Source organism: Mytilus californianus, unplaced genomic scaffold, assembly GCF_021869535.1.
Source record: "Mytilus californianus isolate M0D057914Y unplaced genomic scaffold, xbMytCali1.0.p SCAF_1, whole genome shotgun sequence".
NCBI classification, from domain to species: domain Eukaryota; kingdom Metazoa; phylum Mollusca; class Bivalvia; order Mytilida; family Mytilidae; genus Mytilus; species Mytilus californianus.
In genome coordinates, this window is record NW_026262581.1 from 36,718,755 (window position 1) to 36,738,591 (window position 19,837).

The following is a 19,837-nucleotide window of genomic DNA, read 5'->3' on the forward strand; positions in this document are numbered from 1 at the left end:
CTCTTGAGTCAATGGCAATACATGTATATGTGGATAAAGTTTATCAAGTATACCCCTCAATCACAATATCAGGAAACTTGAAGAAAGTTTTCTAATTGTCAAGTTTTGAAAGGAAATAAATGGAAAACGGACTATTTAGAATCAAATATTGCTTCTGGTAACCATGGCAATGCAATGAAGAATTTGATGAAGATCCATCCATACATAATTCTGCCAAATTTCGTACAAGCTGGTTAAGGATTTCAAAATAAAATAAATCGGGAATGTGTTCATGGCACACAGATGATGCCCCCGCTTGCATATAACATTATAAAGGGACATAACTCAAGAACAGTAAAAATGACCCTACCCAATTTCTTACTTCATCTGAGTTTTGTGGTAATAAGCATTGTGTATAAGTTTCATTACATTTGGTTGAGGCAAACTTAAGTTAGAGAACAAAAACGAAAAATTCAGCAATTTTTCCATTTGTAAAGGGGCATTACTCTAGAAAGGTAAAAGTGACGCCACCCAAATTCCAACTTGATCTGTGTTTTGTGGTAATAAGCATTGTGTATAAGTTTCATTACATTTGGTTGAGGCAAACTTAAGTTAGAGAACAAAAACGAAAAATTCAGCAATTTTTCGTTTTTGTAAAGGGGCATTACTCTAGAAAGGTAAAAGTGACGCCACCCAAATTCCAACTTGATCTGTGTTTTGTGGTAATAAGCATTGTTTATAAGTTTCATAACATTTGGTTGAGGCAAACTAAAGTTAGAGAACGGAAACCAATTTCGGACAAACATACAGACAGACAAGGGTAAAACTTAATGCCCCCTCCGGCCAAGGCGGGGGCATAAAAATGTAATTCCACATAGAGTTCAATTAGACTCTACTGGACATCACTGCTTCAATGTATGAGATCCTACCTGCAAGAAATAAGGAATCTATGTAGCGGGAAGGCAAACATTTTCTTCTTTCATACATTTTAGCTGTTACGTTTACTTAAAGCTAGCCATATGGATTTATAGAACACTGGGCAAGGCCAGTTAAAAATCTACATTGATTGACTAATCCAATAGCTTTTAATACTATCTTTAGTTTTCTGTCTAATGGTTTGTGGACAGTTGTTTGTTTATTCATTGTTTTTTTCTTTTTGCCATGGTGTTGTCTATTATTATTGGACTTATGGTTTATGTTTTCTCCCTTAATATCTTTTGAATCTTTTTGTACATAAGGACTCATAAGAGATATAGAATTATGAAAGACCTTTGTCTTTTTTAGCCATTCCTATATTTAGCTCAAGTAAATATTTTTTTATTGCCTTTCAACAAAACATAAAGAACTAAGATAATAAGATAAACTATGATCAGCCAGACACCATAATACATGCATAAAGTTGAGGTACAAATTACAATCTGCTAATCAAATGGAAAGGTAAACTGATGCTTAAGCAAAATCCAAAAGAAATTCTGCAGATAATTCTAGGCATAACAGTTGTTTTTTAATAAGTTTACATTCAATTTCGGGAAATAGGAAAAAGAACAAATAAGACTGAAACAACAAAAGAATGTCCAAAGTTGATACATTCTACAGGGAAAGACTGAAGCAAAAGTTTAAACATAATACTTGGATTTTTTTACCCATTCACAATTAAAAGAATTTTAGGGTTATTGTAAATTATAATTCTTACCATGTACATCCTATTTTGTAAAATGCAAGTTTATGAATACTTCTTCCTAAGACTTTTAAATAACTTACTGCAAATCACAAACTAATTTTGTACAAGGCAATACATATATACATGTACTATAATCATCCATCAAATTCATGCAATCTATAATGGTATTCAGAACAGTAAAGATTCTTTTAACAATGCTTGTAAAACCCTCAAAATGCATGTAGAATCTTATAGCAGCATCAAACATAATCATTGTTAAACATATATTAAATAATCCTCACAAATACTTAATATGTCTATGTCCCTTCAAAATAACACTTTTTCTTTAAGAGATCTTATTTTTTCATAAATCCTTACATAATTTTATGAAGGTAATTGGCATGAATGAGTGAAAGCTAAAGATTTTTTTTGGTTTACAGATTTGTAATGTGAAAGTTCAATGTTTCTCTGTTTTAGTCATCAATCTGTTTTAGTAAGATACATTTTGAAACATAATATATGTTATGGTCAAATATTGTTTGTTTATTTGTTTGATCATTTCAGGCTATGTCAATTCTAAAAGGTTTTATTGGTGGAGGAAACCAAAGTACATGGAGAGAACCACTGACCTTCAGCAGAAAAACTTCCAATCCTTAAAATTAAGATCAGAGTGGAACACACCTTGCCATGAGTTAGATTCAAACTCACAATTCAGAGTTAACAGGCTAGTGATCACTGGGTCCTTTATTTTCATATAGAAAATAGACCTGTCTAATGGGAAAGACAGAATACTCAGTCTATTGAGTTTGGTGATCAGCTGGTGATATCTGTTCTGTCCTTGTGTCAGATAAGCCCTCTTTTAATATCAAAATGGACGGAAAAAAATTCAAACAACCTAGGAAATAGAAAATCCTCCATTGTTTGGTCATCTGCTGTATTTCACTATAGTGATTTTTCTGTTTGGACTAGTCTATTTTGTCTTTGACAATGACATTGTGTTTGAAACAGCTGATCCAAAATACTTCAAAAATAAAATCCTTTGGAACAATGACAAAAAAGGAAAAGAAACTTATTTTAATGGACTATATTTATAGGTTTGTTCTGTGAAATTATTTGTGTAAACAACATTTTCCAAATGGCTGCTATTAACTACTTTTAGATTTTTAATTTACAACACAAACACAGCGGTCAATGTGTAATTTAACTTTTTTCATGTTTAAAATAACACATATTTTGAAGGCAAATGCTATGCTAATATTCTTAACATTCTTAACAATGTTTCAGGGATGATGTATTTTGAAGGGTTGGCAGGATTAGAAGAATGCTTGAAAATTTGATTAACTCACAAATCAATTAACCCTTGCCTAACAAGTTTGTGAACTTAATCTGGAAAAGTGCCCACATTTCAAAGAAGTTTATTATCTGCTTTAGAATAGGTGAACCTTAGGAATACACACATTATCTTTAAAGCAAACCGTAACAAAATCATTTTTCGTTGTTTTTGGCCCATACACATGTGAGCATTCAAGACAGCCAGTTACATTTATGTATGTCACACCCATAATTTGAAAGTTCCTCTTTACACAGAAAAGTATGGATATTTCAGAATAATATATAGTTTAAGCTCAAAATGAAACAATACTTGAGGTCAACAACATTTCTACTGCTGACAATACTGAATACAGTAAAAAAACAACATGCAATAAACCTTGTTATGAAAGTTTGTTATTAATCCATCATCCACTGCTTGCTTAAACACCACACCTAAAGCATCAACCTATTAAAACAAGTATTTGTTAGTTGATACCGATGGGTACACAAGGGTGAAATTACATTACTACACAAAACTTCTTTAATTTAAACTTTCACTCTGAAAAGTAATCAGTATTAATAAACTGATTATATTCTACTGTTAATTGGGGAGCAATGATCAGCTGCATCAGCAAATAATATGTATATGGCAACAAACATATAGGGGATGCAACACACTACTTAATATAAATTATTCAAAAGAAATTTTTTATTTGTTTCAATTCTATTTATCATAACTCAAACATTAATCTATGAATGAAGTTTGTATCAGATGAATTGCTCACTAAGTACATTTAAAAAAAAACATGATTTTCCTTCACATAAAAAATTAGTATTGCAACTAGGCTTACCATATATAATTAACTAGCTAAGATATTTCAAAATCCAATAGCTTTCTTACAGGAAATTTATTAAATGGACGTGAATTTTCAGTTATTGGGAAAATAATAGGTAATGGATTCTTTCTTCTGTGATTTTCATATTTTACACATAACATGATCAATGGGTACCTATACATAAATAAATCATTAAAAATAACATAATTTTGAAAGTTTTGAATAATTTTAATATTTTTGCAATTTCAGGCCCTTATCATGCCTCTTTCCTCTTTGGTTTACCACAAAATTTAATTTCAATGACTATTATTATATGACTAAGCATTAGACTGGAAAAATGTGTCACTTACTAGTTGTTTTGAGTTCATGCTATACAATATTCTTTCAGCATTTTCACTGTCATGTCGACTCTCCATGATAGCTAACAGGAGCTTAGAAGCGTTATTCTGTAAATATTAAAATATGCAAAACTTAACGATTTTAAAAAATTTTTCTATTTAAATAAAAGCTTTACATTTCTTTATAAAACCGACCTATGATAATAAATTGTGCTATAACATTGACTTTTGCTTCACATTTAAGGAATTTAACAGGCATTTGCATGATGCTTGAGAGAAAAAGATATACATATAACAGTCAAAATTCAGGGATGCCTCTTTCTATCAATAGTACAGGCCAACACAAAAAACCAAAGGACATTTAGAGGTTGACATAGATGATTTAACAATGGACAAGTGTCTATTCATTATATGTCTCCACATTGCCCAGAGATTTACAAAGTTCTGTATCAGGGGTGTGGAAATATTTGTTGTGACCACTTGTCCCTGGGCAGGTGAAATTGTAAGTATTACTTGTCCAGAAGAAAAGTCACTTGCCCTGAATCAGTGATTTCTTAATGAATTATGGAATGAAGAAGATGTATTTTACTGTAAACGTGTATGTTTCTAAAAAAATTTGAAACACAATGAAAATGGTATTCATGGTCTTTGTTTGTATGTTAGAATGATAAAAAGATAAATAGAGTATACACCAATGAGATAGAAACCAACCACAAAAACAACCTTAAACTTAAGAATCTAGAGGCCAATTTTGCAATTTTTTTTCGATGCTAGCTTACATGAACCTGGGACTTATATCTTCTTCACTGTGAGCTTTTGCAAAGTTTTAAAGTTAATGAAGAGATGAAAACCAAATACTGTAAATTCAGAAATTATTGCGTGCATTTATTATTGCGATTTTTCAAGAATGGACAAAAATGCGAGATTAATTATTGCGATATCATGAAAATCTGCATACAGATATATGTAACAGACATCAGAATGCGAGTTCTTATTATTGCAATAGTCACCCAGTCGCATTATTTGCATTAATAAAAACCTCGTAATAATTTCAGAATTTACAGTTATTGATGAATTATTGAATTGTTGTTTGCAACATCAACCCCTTTCTCTTCCCCCCAAAAACTTTTTTTTAGATAACTAAGCAAAATAAAAACATAACAGTGCTTTAAAACCTCTATTCCAGTTTAACTTCATACTATTTGTCCTGATTTCTGTTTCTTGTCAAAACCAAGATCTTGGCTCAACAATTTTATTTTTTATGAGGCGCCTCTTCTCCGTTGATCAACTTCTGAGCGATGACCTATCTGAAGATGCTTATCCAACTCGACCAGTCATTTAGTTTTCATTCTTGAGAAATCAGAGCTTGAAATTAATAATGAACATTTCCAGTGTATTGTTGGTATAACCTGATCGACAATCCCGTATCAATGGGAAAAAAATTACAGAATATTAATGAAACCCTGGTCCGTATGCTTATTTTTTGTTGTTTGATAATGGATTTATTTCTTGATCATTGATGTTGTTTTACTTAATGTTGCTTTCGTCTTGTTTAATATTTGATATTTTTTCTACTTTGATGAATAAATTTTGCGGACTTTTTAATATGATTATATAAATTAACATTGTCAAGCAACACTTTTTTTACTTGTCCACTGGCAACAAAGACACAAAAAATTGCTTGTCTGGTAGGTCAAATGTACAAGTTGGATGAGTCGGGCATAGCATTTCTACACCCCTGTGTATATACTGTAAAGGGGTTTGGTCTGACCACTCAACTAACTTATTGTTAGTACCATCAAAATTTTCCTTGATGTCACATTCATACCTCATTAAAAAGTGTCTCAATAGCATTGACAGTACAACAATTACAAAAGCAAGTTGTTGACATGAAACCAGAATATTAAAAAAACTAAGAATGTAATTTTTTAGAGTACAGTCATCTGCAGGGCTTCCAAATAATATTTGAGCCAACCAGACATTTCATGTCTTATCCAGATTTTAATCCTTTAAGACTTAGTAACAAAAGGCAACAATGGTAATCAGTTGGTTATCCTATAAACAATGGTTGACATAAAAATGATATTTAACTTTTTGATTTATACTTTTATTTTTAAAAAGCACATTTTCCTAATACTGGATGCTGACTTGAAAATGGTAAAACAGGGATAAGAGAAGAATACATAAAATCTAGCTGTGTTTGTTTACAAAGCAGGATTGAGTTTAAGTTATTTCTTGCTTGAAGAAAATACTTGAAATGAACGTTAGATAAAGATATCTATGATAACTTTAGCCTTTTTGAAGAATTTGGTTGCATAATTAAATTTCATACCTGCACAAATGCATGTACTAGTTCAATCAAAATCCAGTATGACGTAATATGTCCTGTTCCGGTGTAAAACTTTAACATCAGATATTTCGAAACTTTGTGTACGCTTCAGAATGTAATAACATTTGACAAAAAGAAAATTTTCAGGTGAAAAATGTGAGTGTTTTGTATATTATTGAAGAAATCACATATGTCCATTGCCATTGACGAAAAATACATTGTCTTAACCTTTGAAAGTCATCAATGACCTAACAAATAGACAATGGAAATGTCGTATTATTGTCCCATGCTGCTGGGTAAGCCCATCAAATTAACACATTTTTTATATAGATAACAAGATAACATATCACAACCATAAGAGAATGTTCATTTCACTAAATACCAACCTTTAATTCTAATACCAAGTCCATCCTATGTTTCCCTAAAGGCATAATATCATTCAGCAGAAGTGCTATTATGATATCTATACCATTACTCTCATGTAATGCAATGGCATTCTGAAATAAAAAAAAAAAAAATCTTTAAATCTTTCAGTAGCAAAAGTTGCATGAACAAAAGATAGACACATTCATTTGAAAGGAATAGTTTCAAACAATCAATAAACAACTGCGCCATGAGCGCATGATACGCCCGTTGTCTTGTGTGTGAATTTTTATGCAATAATCATAAATAGTTTCTGACATACAGCGCGACATGCGAAAACCCCCCTTTTTTTTACAAAAAACTCAATATCTCTAAAATAAAATTTTGAATCAAAACCAAAAAGTAAACAGATCTTAAGATTAATATAACTAAGAAGTGTGTAAAATTTTAAGCAATAATCATAAATCGTTTTTGAGATACGGCGCGACATGTGAAAACCCCACTTTTAAAAAAAAAAAAAAATCAATATCTCTAAAATAAAATTTTGAATCAAAACCAAAAAGTATACAGATCTTTAGATTAATATAACTAAGAAGTGTGTAAAATTTTAAGCAATAATCATAAATCGTTTTTGAGATACGGCGTGACATGTGAAAAACCCCTCCCCCTTTTTTTACAAAATACTCAATAACTCAAAAATAAAATTTTGAATCATCACCAAAAAGTATACAGATCTTAAGATTAATATAACTAAGAAGTGTGTAAAGTTTTAAGCAATAATTATAAATTGTTTTTGAGATATGGCGCAACATGTGAAAAAAAAACACACACCTGTTTTAGTTACTAAGTCCCCTAACTCAAAAAGTTTTAATCTTATTTTCACCAAAAAGTATACAGATCGTTTGACTATCATAAGAAACAACTATGTTAAGTTTCATGAAATTTGGATAAGTCGTTCTCAAGTTACGGTGCGACATGTTTACGCCGGACAGACAGACGGACAGACAACATTTGTATACCATAATACATCCCGTCAAAATTTTTGACGGGCGTATAAAAATGGCATTGAAAATCCATGAAAATTGAAACTAGGAACTACACCATTATTTTCACTGATACAACTGAAAAATATTTGATCAGACTGACAATGAACAAAATGTGTTATTTTTTTAAGTGTAAATAAATCCGCAATATGAACGCAAAACTGCCTGTCTTTTTCTTGACACAATCATTTCCTTTTAAGTCCAATGTGGTTTGTGTCTTTAGATAGACAATGATTTCTTTTTATATTTTTCTCAAAGCTTTTGTAGACAGAAAGAATATGGTGATCTATTGAAAAACAGTGTCATGCTTTTATGTTTACCTGATTTTCATGGCAAGGTCCCTGGCAGTATTCTGTTAAACTTGATAAAGCCTGGTTAATGAGGTCTACATTTGTCTCATTAATGTAGAGACCTAGTAAACCTAATCCACCTGTTGTACTCCCACAAATACAATCCAAAAACTGTAAGGTCTCACAAACAAGATTCAGTGATTTAGTGTGACTTTGATTCCTAAGTAAATTCTGAAAAGAAAAAAAAAATTATGCAAGAAGAAACGTTTGTTACTAAGTCAAACCCGTGCTATATAACAATTTTATACAATGAGAATGTAATAGTTTCTTTTCGTTCAATTTACTTTTAATTCTTCACTCTTAATTAATTTTTTCTCAAAATTAAAATTATTTATATTATTAAAATGTAACATTGTTCCAAGGAGCAAGTTTCATTCAAATGAATAACCGGAACAAAATTACCAAAAATCATATCTTTATCTTCAAGCTATCTCTAAAACTAGAGGCTCTATAGAGCCTGTGTTGCTCACCTAGGGCTATGTGCACCTTCAACAATGGACCCTCTCCAACATCATATAATAGCATAAAGTTAATCATAAAAATCTCTATTTTGTTGATCTTGTACATGTATTGCTGATAATTTTTTTCTGTTTACAGTTTTTCTCTATCCCCTTTAGTATTTGCTCAAAACACAAAAACTAGAGGCTCTCAAGAGCCTGTGTATCGCTCACCTGTATCTACTGTGGTTTTGGAAATCATGTTTAATAAGGTTAAAATCATAATAAATAGTATTAAATACCCTAATGATGATTGAGGCCAAGTTTGGTTTAATTTGGCCCAGTTGTTAAATTAAAAGCAAAAGATTTTTGAAAAAGTTCAAAAATTACCAAAAAATTGCAGAAAATGACTATAGGGACAATAACTCCAATAACTTGTCAATTGACGATTTTGGTCATGTTGACTTATTAGTAGATTTTACTTTGCTGAACATTATTGCTGTTTAAAATTTATCTTATCTAAAATAATATTCAAAATAACCCATAACTGCAAAATTTCCTTAAAATTATCAATTCAGGGCAGCAACCCAACAAGGGGTTGTCTGATTTGTCTGAAAATTTAATGGGCAGATAGATCTAAACCTGATGAACATTTTTACCAAGTCAGATTTGCTCTTAATGCTTAAGTTTCCGAGATATAAGCCAATAAATTGCTTCGCCGAGCACAGCTGGATACCACCCCAGAGGTCCAACCCTGAACAGTTGGGGCAAAAATGGACGCAATATTCGCGCTTGATACAGGTCTGAATTTGGATTGTAATTAAATATATATGACACATTAAAGGTTATGACACAGAATAACTGTAGTCAAAGAACTTAGAATTGGTTATATGATTTGAATTTATATTCAATTTTTTGCTTTTGTGCAATACACTTTGCTGTTGCGAATTGACCCCCCCCCCCCCCCCCCCCCCTGAAAAAAAAAAAAAAAAAATTACCCCCCATTTTTTTTGCTTTTGTGCAATACACTATGCTGTTGCGTAATAACCCCCCTACACACCTTTGCAAAAAAAATAATATTTGAAGAATTTTTCTTTTTAATTTCTGAAATCTGAAATGAAAAAAATTGACACCCCACAATTTCTTTTTACCCCCTCCCCCCTTTTTCCCCCCAAAAAATTCTTTCCCTCAAGATATGGTCATAATCTCAATTAAAATTTCCAATGGAGTTTGCAACCATAATTACCCATTTAAATTTACCATAGTGCTAACTAAATCTATTTTATAATAGAATTTAAAATATGGTGTCAAATCTTACATATGGATTTTTTGTAAAAAAAAAAAAAGATGCAACATTTGCAGATATTTTTACTGGTCTTCCTTTATAAATATGCATTTCTTTCAACATAATTTAAAAGCAGTATAAGGGAGGTAATCAAAACGTTGTATTTGGATTACCTCCCTTACACTGCTTTTAAATTGTTCATTAACCATTACTTTATACATAATTTAAAAGCAGTGTAAGGGAGGTAATTCAAATGATGTATTTGAATTACCTCCCTTACACTGCTTTAAATGTTTTGTACTAAAGTATTTGTCCATTAACCAGGACATCCTTGTTTTTCCCCCTTTTTTGCCCCTAATTCCATAACAGTTTGAGCCATAACCCCCCAAAGCAAATCCTAACCATCCCTTTGTGGTATGGGAACTTTTGGTATAATTTCAGAGAGATCCATACACCGTTCCACAAGTTATTTTCTGAAAACTAGAAAAATGCTTATTTTTGGCTCCTTTTTGGCCCATAATTCCTTAACTGTTGGTACCATAACCCCCAAAATCAATCCCAACCTTCCTTTTGTGGTATTGAACCTTATGGTAAAATTTCATAGAGATCCATTCACTTAAACTAAAGTTATTGTGCGAAAACCAATGTGTCTTCGGATGACGACGACGACGCCAACGTCATACCAATATAAAAATTCATAGAGATCTATTCACTTAAACTAAAGTTATTGTCCAGAAACCAAATGTGTCTTCGGACGATGGAGACGACATCATAGCATTATACGACACAAAATTTTTTTTGCGGTCGTATAAAAATGAAATATTCTGAGTGGATTGAGTCTCAAAACACATTTTATGAGAAAATTGCCTTGAAATAGGACTCTACCATGAATATTAGTAGACAGAGCAAGCCATACTCAGTGTTTTGGGGAGCTTTTTCTCAGTTTTTCTCATTTCTCATGTTTTGCTATAATAGAAAACTTTTTCCTAAGTAATACTTTAATAAATATATAGGCTTAGTAAATGAAATTATTTTTGAAGCAGTAACAACAAATTATTCACTAAAAGGGAAGCTTTTTATGTCCCTCTCTGGAACGCGGTGTAAATCTAAGTTTTACGTAAAGACTTATTGAAACCTCCATGGAGTCAGTAAACTTTTATCTGGATAGTTCAGTCAGCTTGAATACTTCAATTACTCATTTATTATCACATTTCTTTCATAAATTAGTGAAAGTTACCATAAAATTTTTATTTATTTGCCTAGAAAGTTGAAATTTTGAGGAAATGAGAGGTATAAATGGACCAAAAGGGACCTTATAATAAAGACAAAGAGGTCCACTAGTGGTATTTATCATCCTAGAGTCATCTTTTGTATCATATTCAACTGTTTGTAGGCAGATGAGAAAAATATTTGATCATTTATTGGTCCACACTATATTCTATCATGAAGCAGCTTGATTCAGATTTTTCGAAGAAATTTTGCTCAAATCGCTGTAGATGTTGTCTTACATTATACTAGATTTTACTCAAACTATTGAACTGATTATGACAAAACTTGACAGTAATGCTTGAAATAACCAGTATTACAAAGGAAAAAAATCACATTCAGTTTATTCAACAAAAAAAGTCTTCCTTAGGTGTAATACCACCAAATCATAGTACGTCACATCCGGTTACATACGAAAAAGGATAGAATAAAAATATTCCCTTGAATTTGACAGTTGTAGGAAATTAATCTTACATTTCATTGCAGTAAAAAATTTCTGAGTCATAAACATATATCTTGGGTGTATCAAAGCACCCTTATTTTTTTATTTGGTGTTTCTACAGAATATTTTGGAAACTTGAGGTTACATGGTTACTAAAGCTTGTACACAGGAAAAAAAGGGGTGAAAATTTGATTGCTTAACTTCCAGTGATGGTTATTTTCTTATATGCAATGAAATATTTTGTGAAATTTTGTTTATAGTACTGGACAGGATGAAACTTTACTCATGCCAAGTATTTCTTTATTTGAAACAAAGATAAATTATGCACATTTTTTTGAAAAGTGCAAATTTAACAAAGACTAATAGGGGAAAATCAATGGTGGTATTACACCTGTAATTGAACCGGAAAAGTTCTTTTAGCATTATACTACCCTAAACCTAGAAAGACTTGCTCAATACACAGAATATCTTAGTATAATATGGACGCTTTACCTGTAGTTCTCGATTATGATTTTCACATAGGAGCTGCAAGAATCTAAGGATTGGTCTCATCATTGCAACATGTGGTGTCAGTTTCTTGTCTTCTTTTTCTTTAGTTTGCTTATCTACAGCATCATCTTGACCTGCAACATGACCTCTCTGAAGGTCATCAGGTTCCTCAGGTTGTTTATTCTGTCTTAATTTAAATTTTATACCTCCTACGGAATCCTCCTCATAATCTTGTCTTCTACCTGTAAGCCATATCAAGAGATTTAGCTAGATTGCTACTTTTTACTATTCAAAATATTCCACCCTGATCATTTAACTTGATTTCGAAACATAATAGGTGATGGAAGATTTTATTCCTCAAGATTGACTATGTGACTATTTTTAATATAGAAATCAAAAGGTCATCTAACAATCTTGAATCAGCCATCTAGCTTAAATCTCAGATTATTGAAAGCACTTAGCAAGTTGTCTCAGTGGACAATTGGAATGGGGCACAACAAAAAAAAAAAACCTAATGTTTTTCTAGGGTCATCTTACTTGATAATAAATAAATGGGGAATGTGTCCAATGGGGGGGGGGGGGGGGGGGGGGGGGAAAGCAATAATAGTTCCAATGATATATAATAGCATATAATTCATGAAAATCACTTCAGCTATTTGCCATTTATATCATCCTGTTCACCATACTCTGATTCAATCTAGATTTGTGCACAGGGGAGGATATCAAATTACTTCCTACCCTTTCTATTATATCTAAATTCATGGAGCATAAAGAGTTAATATAAGTTTTGCAACTGTAACACTAGTTATTTATATATATTCAAATATTGCAAGGATTACAAGTAAAACCTAGTTTTCAGGATATTATAAATTGTTATTTTTTTCCCCTTGATGGTGATGTAGTATTGGACATGTTGGATAATTCTTACAGATTACATTTCTAAAGTTTTTTTGGCAAAGAAAATATTATATTCATTAAAATATAAGACGTCACTAAAAACATGTGCATATCTATTCCATTGAGAAAATTTTGCAACATGGCTAAAGATAACAATAAATCTATAATTTGTTTTTAACTCAAATGTATCACAAATACATGCTTGTTAAATTTTGTGCTATAATCTTTTATTAACATCAGCTTGTTAATTTGTAGTTTGCAACAAGACTAAAAAGTTTTTTTTATGTTTTTTTTCTTTTCTTGAAATTCTGTACAAAGTTACTCTTGGCATTGTACAGAATCATGTTTCCTGTAGTTATTGGATCTGTGTCATCCTGTGTGATAATTAAACAGACAACACCAAGGTGAAAAGAAAAAAGAATAACAGATAAATAACAGTCCACAAAACTACACAGAAAAAGAAAAGTTGAGCATCACTAACCCAACAAAATGTGGACAAAAGTGTTGGTACTAAATATGTGTGAACTAGGAGACATTTTATATATCTTTTATCTGTGAGATGATAAACCAGGAATATATGATACCTCTGCCTCTCTTCAGTCCTCCTGTGGCATCTTTAGTTTGTAATTCTTTTTGCTCATCAGTTCTTTTCTCTCCATCACTGGTGTTAACTGTTACGGTTGATTTAATCTCCTCGCTTGCTTTTACCATCTTGTTGTAAAATACTTTGAAAAATACATCAGAGTTTTTGTCTTTTAGCAACCTATTGTAAACAGATCTCTGAAATGAAGATTGAGGCTGAATTATTAAACTATTTATATCATATGCATCCTTCCATATGCTGACAATGGTGGACATGTCATTTGTGAAATGAAATGAGGTATTTTTATAAAGGATCTATATATTACAATATAACAAACAAGTCTGGTAATGATGGGTTAATGACTTTCAAAGATGATGAAAGTATAATTTCTTTCTATGTTCAATTGGAACTTATGTGGCATCATTGCTGTATTTGCTAGAAAGTTTTGTAGGTCTCTCAAACATCATGTCTTTTTAAGTTACTTTTTAAAGTAAGTGAAAAATTTCGAATACTGGCAAATAAAAAATCTAGAATCTACATTTAATTACTCCTGTAACAACACAGTTGTTTTAAATGATTCAAACACAAAAGTGAACATGCTGAAATGTCTCACCAAGATTAATTTTATGTTGACAGTCATAAGGATAAAGGTTTTAGTACAAATATCACATAAAATTAACATTATCAATGACCCGACAATGACAATGAGGTCAAGGTCAGATCAACTCTGCTAACCTTACAATCATTCCATACACCAAATATAGTTGATATATTGCTTTTGATATCTAAATAAAGAGAGTTAACCAGGGAAACTTTATCATTGAGCAATGAACCATGAAAATAAGGTCAAGGTCAGATGATACATGCCAGGCAGACCTTACAATCTTTCTATAAACCAAATATAGTTGACATATTGCTAAAAGTATTTGAAAAACAGACCAAAACACAAAAACTTAACATTGACCAATGAACTGTGAAAATAATGTCAAGGTCAGATGAAACCTATCAGACTGACATGTAAACCTTACAGTCATTCCATACAACACATATATTGAGGGGGTCTCATTGGGGGCATCTGATCCCAGATCCCACTTATTGTTTTGTCAGATTCCCCGTATCCCTCTAATAATTGTAATAATAACGCTTGTAATTTCACGTGTCCCAACCGACTTCGTTTTCCGTTTTCAAGCACAATAATTTGACTTTCACGTGTCACGCTTACAAAAAAATCGGCCAATCCCGCGTCATGCTTAGACCCCAATGAGACCCACTATTGACCTACTACTTATTATCTTAGATTAAGACCTTATCATGTCACTTTAACCTGATCCATGAAATCAGGTTGAGGTCATGTGAACCTGTCCTTCAACATATAAGAGCTATTACCCATATATCAATATTACTCATAATACCGGATAAGTGAGAAATGTACATGACAAAAAAAATTATAATATTTTTTATCAGTCCCTGATCCATAAAAATGACTTCCAGGACAATGGACACATGACAGACAGAAACTTCATAACATAAGGCATCTATCTGTATACAAGGTATGAAGCATCCAGTTCTTCTACCCTCTGGAATATAAATCTTTATACAAATAGTTTATGCCGTCGCTATCAGGTTGTAATCTCTATGTCACAACAAAAGTCATAGGCAACACAAAAATGAACAACCTTTGACAGTGGATACAAAGTACAGTCAAACCTGTATTAAGTAATCAATCATGGGAAATACCAAAGTGATTGCTCAAGAAATGTGACCTTTTAAAAGAGTTCAGAAAAATTCCTATTCTGACATCGCCCTTGGACGAAAAGTTAGTGATACTGTTTTCAATGGAATCTGAAAGAAGTGGAACACGAGGAATTCACTAATGCACCACCTATTGCACCATCTCAGTTCTGATTCTCAATTTGACTTTGATATTGAGCACATTTATTTTTCGTCATGATTATATTGGTAGTTAAACACATCAAATTGACTGTGGTTGAAAGTTGAAATGACCGCTGAAAAGAGTTACCGTCTTTTGGTATGCATAGTGCGCATTTGTGTATTGTGCGCACCCCCTTTATGGACCAAGAAACTTGAGAAAAAAAGTTTCTTCTTCATATAATACACATAGACATTTTCGGAAAAGTCACAGCTCCAAAATCGGTAAAATGTTGCTTGAGCGTGATTTTTTTCGGCAAGGAATTAATGAGAAGTCATGATTAATATCATGGAAAGAATTTATTGTAGCTGAATAAAGAATTTTAATAGTTATCTTCTTTTTATAACCCACAAGTTAATGTTTGTCGTTTGTTGGCAAACAGGAAGTCTAAACTGGAAGTTTTTTAAATGGTCACCGATGTCGGTGAATTCCGTACAGAATACGTAATTAATACGGAATATGTATTATCTTGTATTATTTAATTTTATGTTATGAATTAGTGCTGAAATAAATTGTTAAAATCTCATAATTTTTATTTGTTGTTAGTTGATTCTAGCTGTTAATCCGGATTATCACACCTCAATCAATGGGTCTAATCAATGTCAAAACAATCAATGACAGGTTCACCTTGTTCCTAATTAAATTTGTTCAGGTTACAATTATGGGATAATCATGTTTTCAATCATAATTTCTTGAACGGTTTTAAACAGTTGTTACTGTTTAAAAGTTACGAAGTAGAAAGGTATTTATAAAAAAAAAAACTTCTCATAGACTAAATCATCACTTTACAATATTAAGTCACATGACTGGCGATCACCTGATACAGTAAAAAAAAAATGGCGGTTTATCTTTTCAAAACGAGCGTGGTTTATTCAATTTTCATACACATATCTTCTACTCTCCATGATGAACACATACAAAACAGTAAGTTATGACCACAAGAAACACAGAGCCTAAATTAACCGACAACAAAAGCTTCATGGTGTCTTTATTAAGACATGGCAAACTTCCGGATTGAAAACAGATGGACAAATTTTACACGATAAACGAATGTAACTACAGAGATATAAAATGTATTTTATTTGAATAAAAATGACATATCAAGTACAATAAGATACATATTACAAATATAACATGTAAAACATAATAAAAGTCGAGGAATTAGCGAAAAATTCCGTACTCTTCACTTCACCTGTGTTTTTCTTTGTCGGGAGTTCGGACCTGAAAAAAGGCTAAGAAAATGTTTGTAGGCGTGTATAGTGCGCGCCCCTCTTACAAGAAACATGACCCAGGGTATAAATGTGCACACTATACATACCAAAAGACGGTAAATTATATTGCAAAAAAATTTTTGGGAGAGTCTGAAAGTGACTGTTAGAGACGGGTGACCTGTAAAAAGAGGTGACTGTTAAGACAGCTTTGACTGTCACTGCAACAGTTCAAAATGGCCCTGTGAACTAGTGAGTTAAAAATGATTCAAACAAAATTATTTAGTGTAGGAGTAGATAGAACTAACCTGAATAACTGGGTTACCACCTTCCAATAAAGCAATGCCAAGTTCCACTGTCTCTTGAAATATTTTGCTGTTAGTTTCTTTCATTATCAAATCAACAATCAAATCTGCTGCTCCTTCTTTGGCCAAATGGCACTGAAAAAAATGTATACAAATCAATCTTAAAATTTTATATTAAGATGACTTGTGAACTCTAGTTATATTTTGATAAAAAGACCATTAAAATAAAGATACAGGATTAATCCTTCCGTATTATTGAATTGAGCCAATTGCTGCTGATTTTTACAGATGTTTTTTATGCTGTTCTGTTACATTACTGTCCTATGTTAGGGGAGGGTTGTTTTTTGTTCAATTTTTGTTTAAATTATCCTACCTGAATATCATAAAGACTCATTCTTTCTCTACCAAACATGCTGGATCTTGAATTGTTATCAGCACCAGGTCTTCCAGACAAAGCCAGTTTATTTCCACCATCTCTTTGTCCCCTCATTGGTGCCTTTTCATAATACTTTGTCAACAGACATTGCCGTAAAGCTTCTCCCTATTATAATAATAAAAAAAACTAGATGTAGTATTTATGACACATTGATGTATCATCTTCATGCAAATATGTGAAGCTGTTACCTCTTAGACCTCAATGAGAAACTTGAGACATAACCATTCAAGTACAAAAAAGATTTAGGGGTGATCCAAATGTTCAAATTATGAGTTCCATAATATAATATACTGTACTGATAAAACATAACATATACTGCTATGGAAGATAGTCTTTATAAATTTTAAATGAGAAACATAATAAAAGCACCGAAAACACAGACAGATTAGTTGAAAGGGGAGACATAATGAATGATGATTCACAAAAACAGTTTGTGAAAAATAAACTTATTTTAATATTGCATCCATGTAAAAGGAGAATTATTATACGCTAAAATATATATTTTGTATTTCATAAAGCACTCATAATTATCAATATTTTTCAGTAAAAACATACACTTTTGGAACATCCCCCTCCATTAAAATCTAGTACATCTTTTTTTTCAACAGTAAATACATATTGCTTACTAAGAAAGATGTTTTGGGATAATACTGTGAATAAATTATAATAATACATGAAAATTTGTTCACAATCAACAATTAACACTTAAAGACAATCATAACCAATAACATAATCCACCACAATAAATTTATTCCACAACAAAACAATCATAAACACTATATCAGGGGCCTTTAGAGCTGAAGATGGCCATTTGTAAAAATAAAATGTATGCAGCCCCTACATAGTGTAAATGAGTATGCAATACCATATGAAAATGTAATGAAATCAATATATATTAATATATGGAAACATGATATAGATAATAAATGCTGCACAAGAAAGATATGTGTACGTTAAAGTAAGCGAACAAATTAAAATGTCTCAACTAAAAAGTCTTTGTGGAAAATGAAAATTAATATAGCAGCCATTTTTAAAGTGAACATGCAATCATATTCTAAAAACTAAAAAAGATGCAAAGAAATTAAAGACATGCCTAATTCTTTCAAATCTGAAGATGATTTAAAGTGTTATTTCATCTTGAAATTCTGTAAGAAATTATGGCTCTTGAAGAACCTGTTATGAAATATTTTTGACATGTTGTCAGACCTACCCCTGGTAATATATGCATGTATACTGAGTGCCAATGAAACACAACAGGTTCTATATCGTAAGCTATATGGCATTTCTCTGGTTAAATATGAATATTTCCTTTGTTAGGCTGTAGACAACACTTTTCTTTATAGTTGGGCAATTTTATTATGTAGACAACACCAGTCAGCTGTGTACTATAAATTCTTGTGTAATATTATGTGAAGCCTCGTTTCTTTATAAAGCTGTAACAAGAGACATGTTTGATAAGTTTGAACAGCGAGTACAACTACACGACTAGTGTTAAATTCAACAATAATTTCATCTGACTCCAACTTTGAGCTGAATACTACACTTGGTAAGGAAGACATCATGCAGTGATTTGTTTCTGATACTGAAGAAAGAGAATTTTTTCTCTTAAGTCCAAGACAATATAAAAAAAAGTTACAAAAGCTGATGTAAACTTTGAGTATAAATAGAAAGTCAGATAGGCCGGGTCCAGGGAAAGGACCAAGAAAAAATAAGAAGGGGAAGGCCATGATGAAATGTAAAATTCAGAATGTGGGAGATGTTTCCCCAGATAAAAAGAACAAAGATAATGTATCTAAGAGAGAAGTTAAACAAGAAACCTTTATAATTCAATGGAAAGTTTTGAGTTGTGCTTTCAAAATAAGGCAGGCCAAAGTTTAAGCACATCTGAACAATCAGAGTTTGATCTCCAAGCAATGGTTGACAATCAAACCTTAAATCTTAAATCTTAAGGATTTAGACATCTTTTAGGCTGACGAGAATAATAATGTTGCTGTAAACGACAGCACTCAAGCAGATGAATTTACATTTGAAGTACCTAAAATTTTTGAGGAGGATGTTAAGTTCAGTAGTGAAACTATGACAAACATAGCTGATACGGTTAATACAATTGTCTGTAAAAAAAGGCAAACCTAGATGAAATTGTCAAAGACAGTTAAATACCATCACATTGAAAGAACATTATTTAAAGTAGATGTTGAGATTTGGTCAAATTCTTCAAAGAACATTTCTTCAAAGAAATGTAAAGTGGCTTGAATTAATTATGCAGAATGTGCAAAAAATGCTTGGAATAGGAATAGTGCCTGTAATACATTTGGTAGAGTTGTTATCAAAGATATCCTGATGTTAAAGA

General features: G+C 31.7%; 1 protein-coding gene across 3 annotated transcripts in view; it reads right to left on the minus strand.

Annotated features, from left to right (window-relative positions):
- Positions 1 to 19,837, minus strand: part of LOC127701548 (inositol 1,4,5-trisphosphate receptor type 1-like) — a 405,533-nt gene that overhangs the window by 84,433 nt on the left and 301,263 nt on the right. For 2 of the 3 annotated variants that reach the window (XM_052205479.1, XM_052205470.1), the window contains 8 exons: positions 17,425 to 17,592; positions 17,055 to 17,186; positions 13,610 to 13,805; positions 12,132 to 12,370; positions 8,180 to 8,380; positions 6,840 to 6,950; positions 4,137 to 4,232; positions 3,348 to 3,416 (listed from right to left, as the gene is read on the minus strand). In XM_052205479.1, coding sequence (XP_052061439.1) covers positions 3,348 to 3,416; positions 4,137 to 4,232; positions 6,840 to 6,950; positions 8,180 to 8,380; positions 12,132 to 12,370; positions 13,610 to 13,805; positions 17,055 to 17,186; positions 17,425 to 17,592 — 1,212 coding nt within the window. The remainder of the gene's footprint in view (positions 1 to 3,347; positions 3,417 to 4,136; positions 4,233 to 6,839; positions 6,951 to 8,179; positions 8,381 to 12,131; positions 12,371 to 13,609; positions 13,806 to 17,054; positions 17,187 to 17,424; positions 17,593 to 19,837) is intronic. The other variant, XM_052205488.1, reaches the window with a different exon arrangement.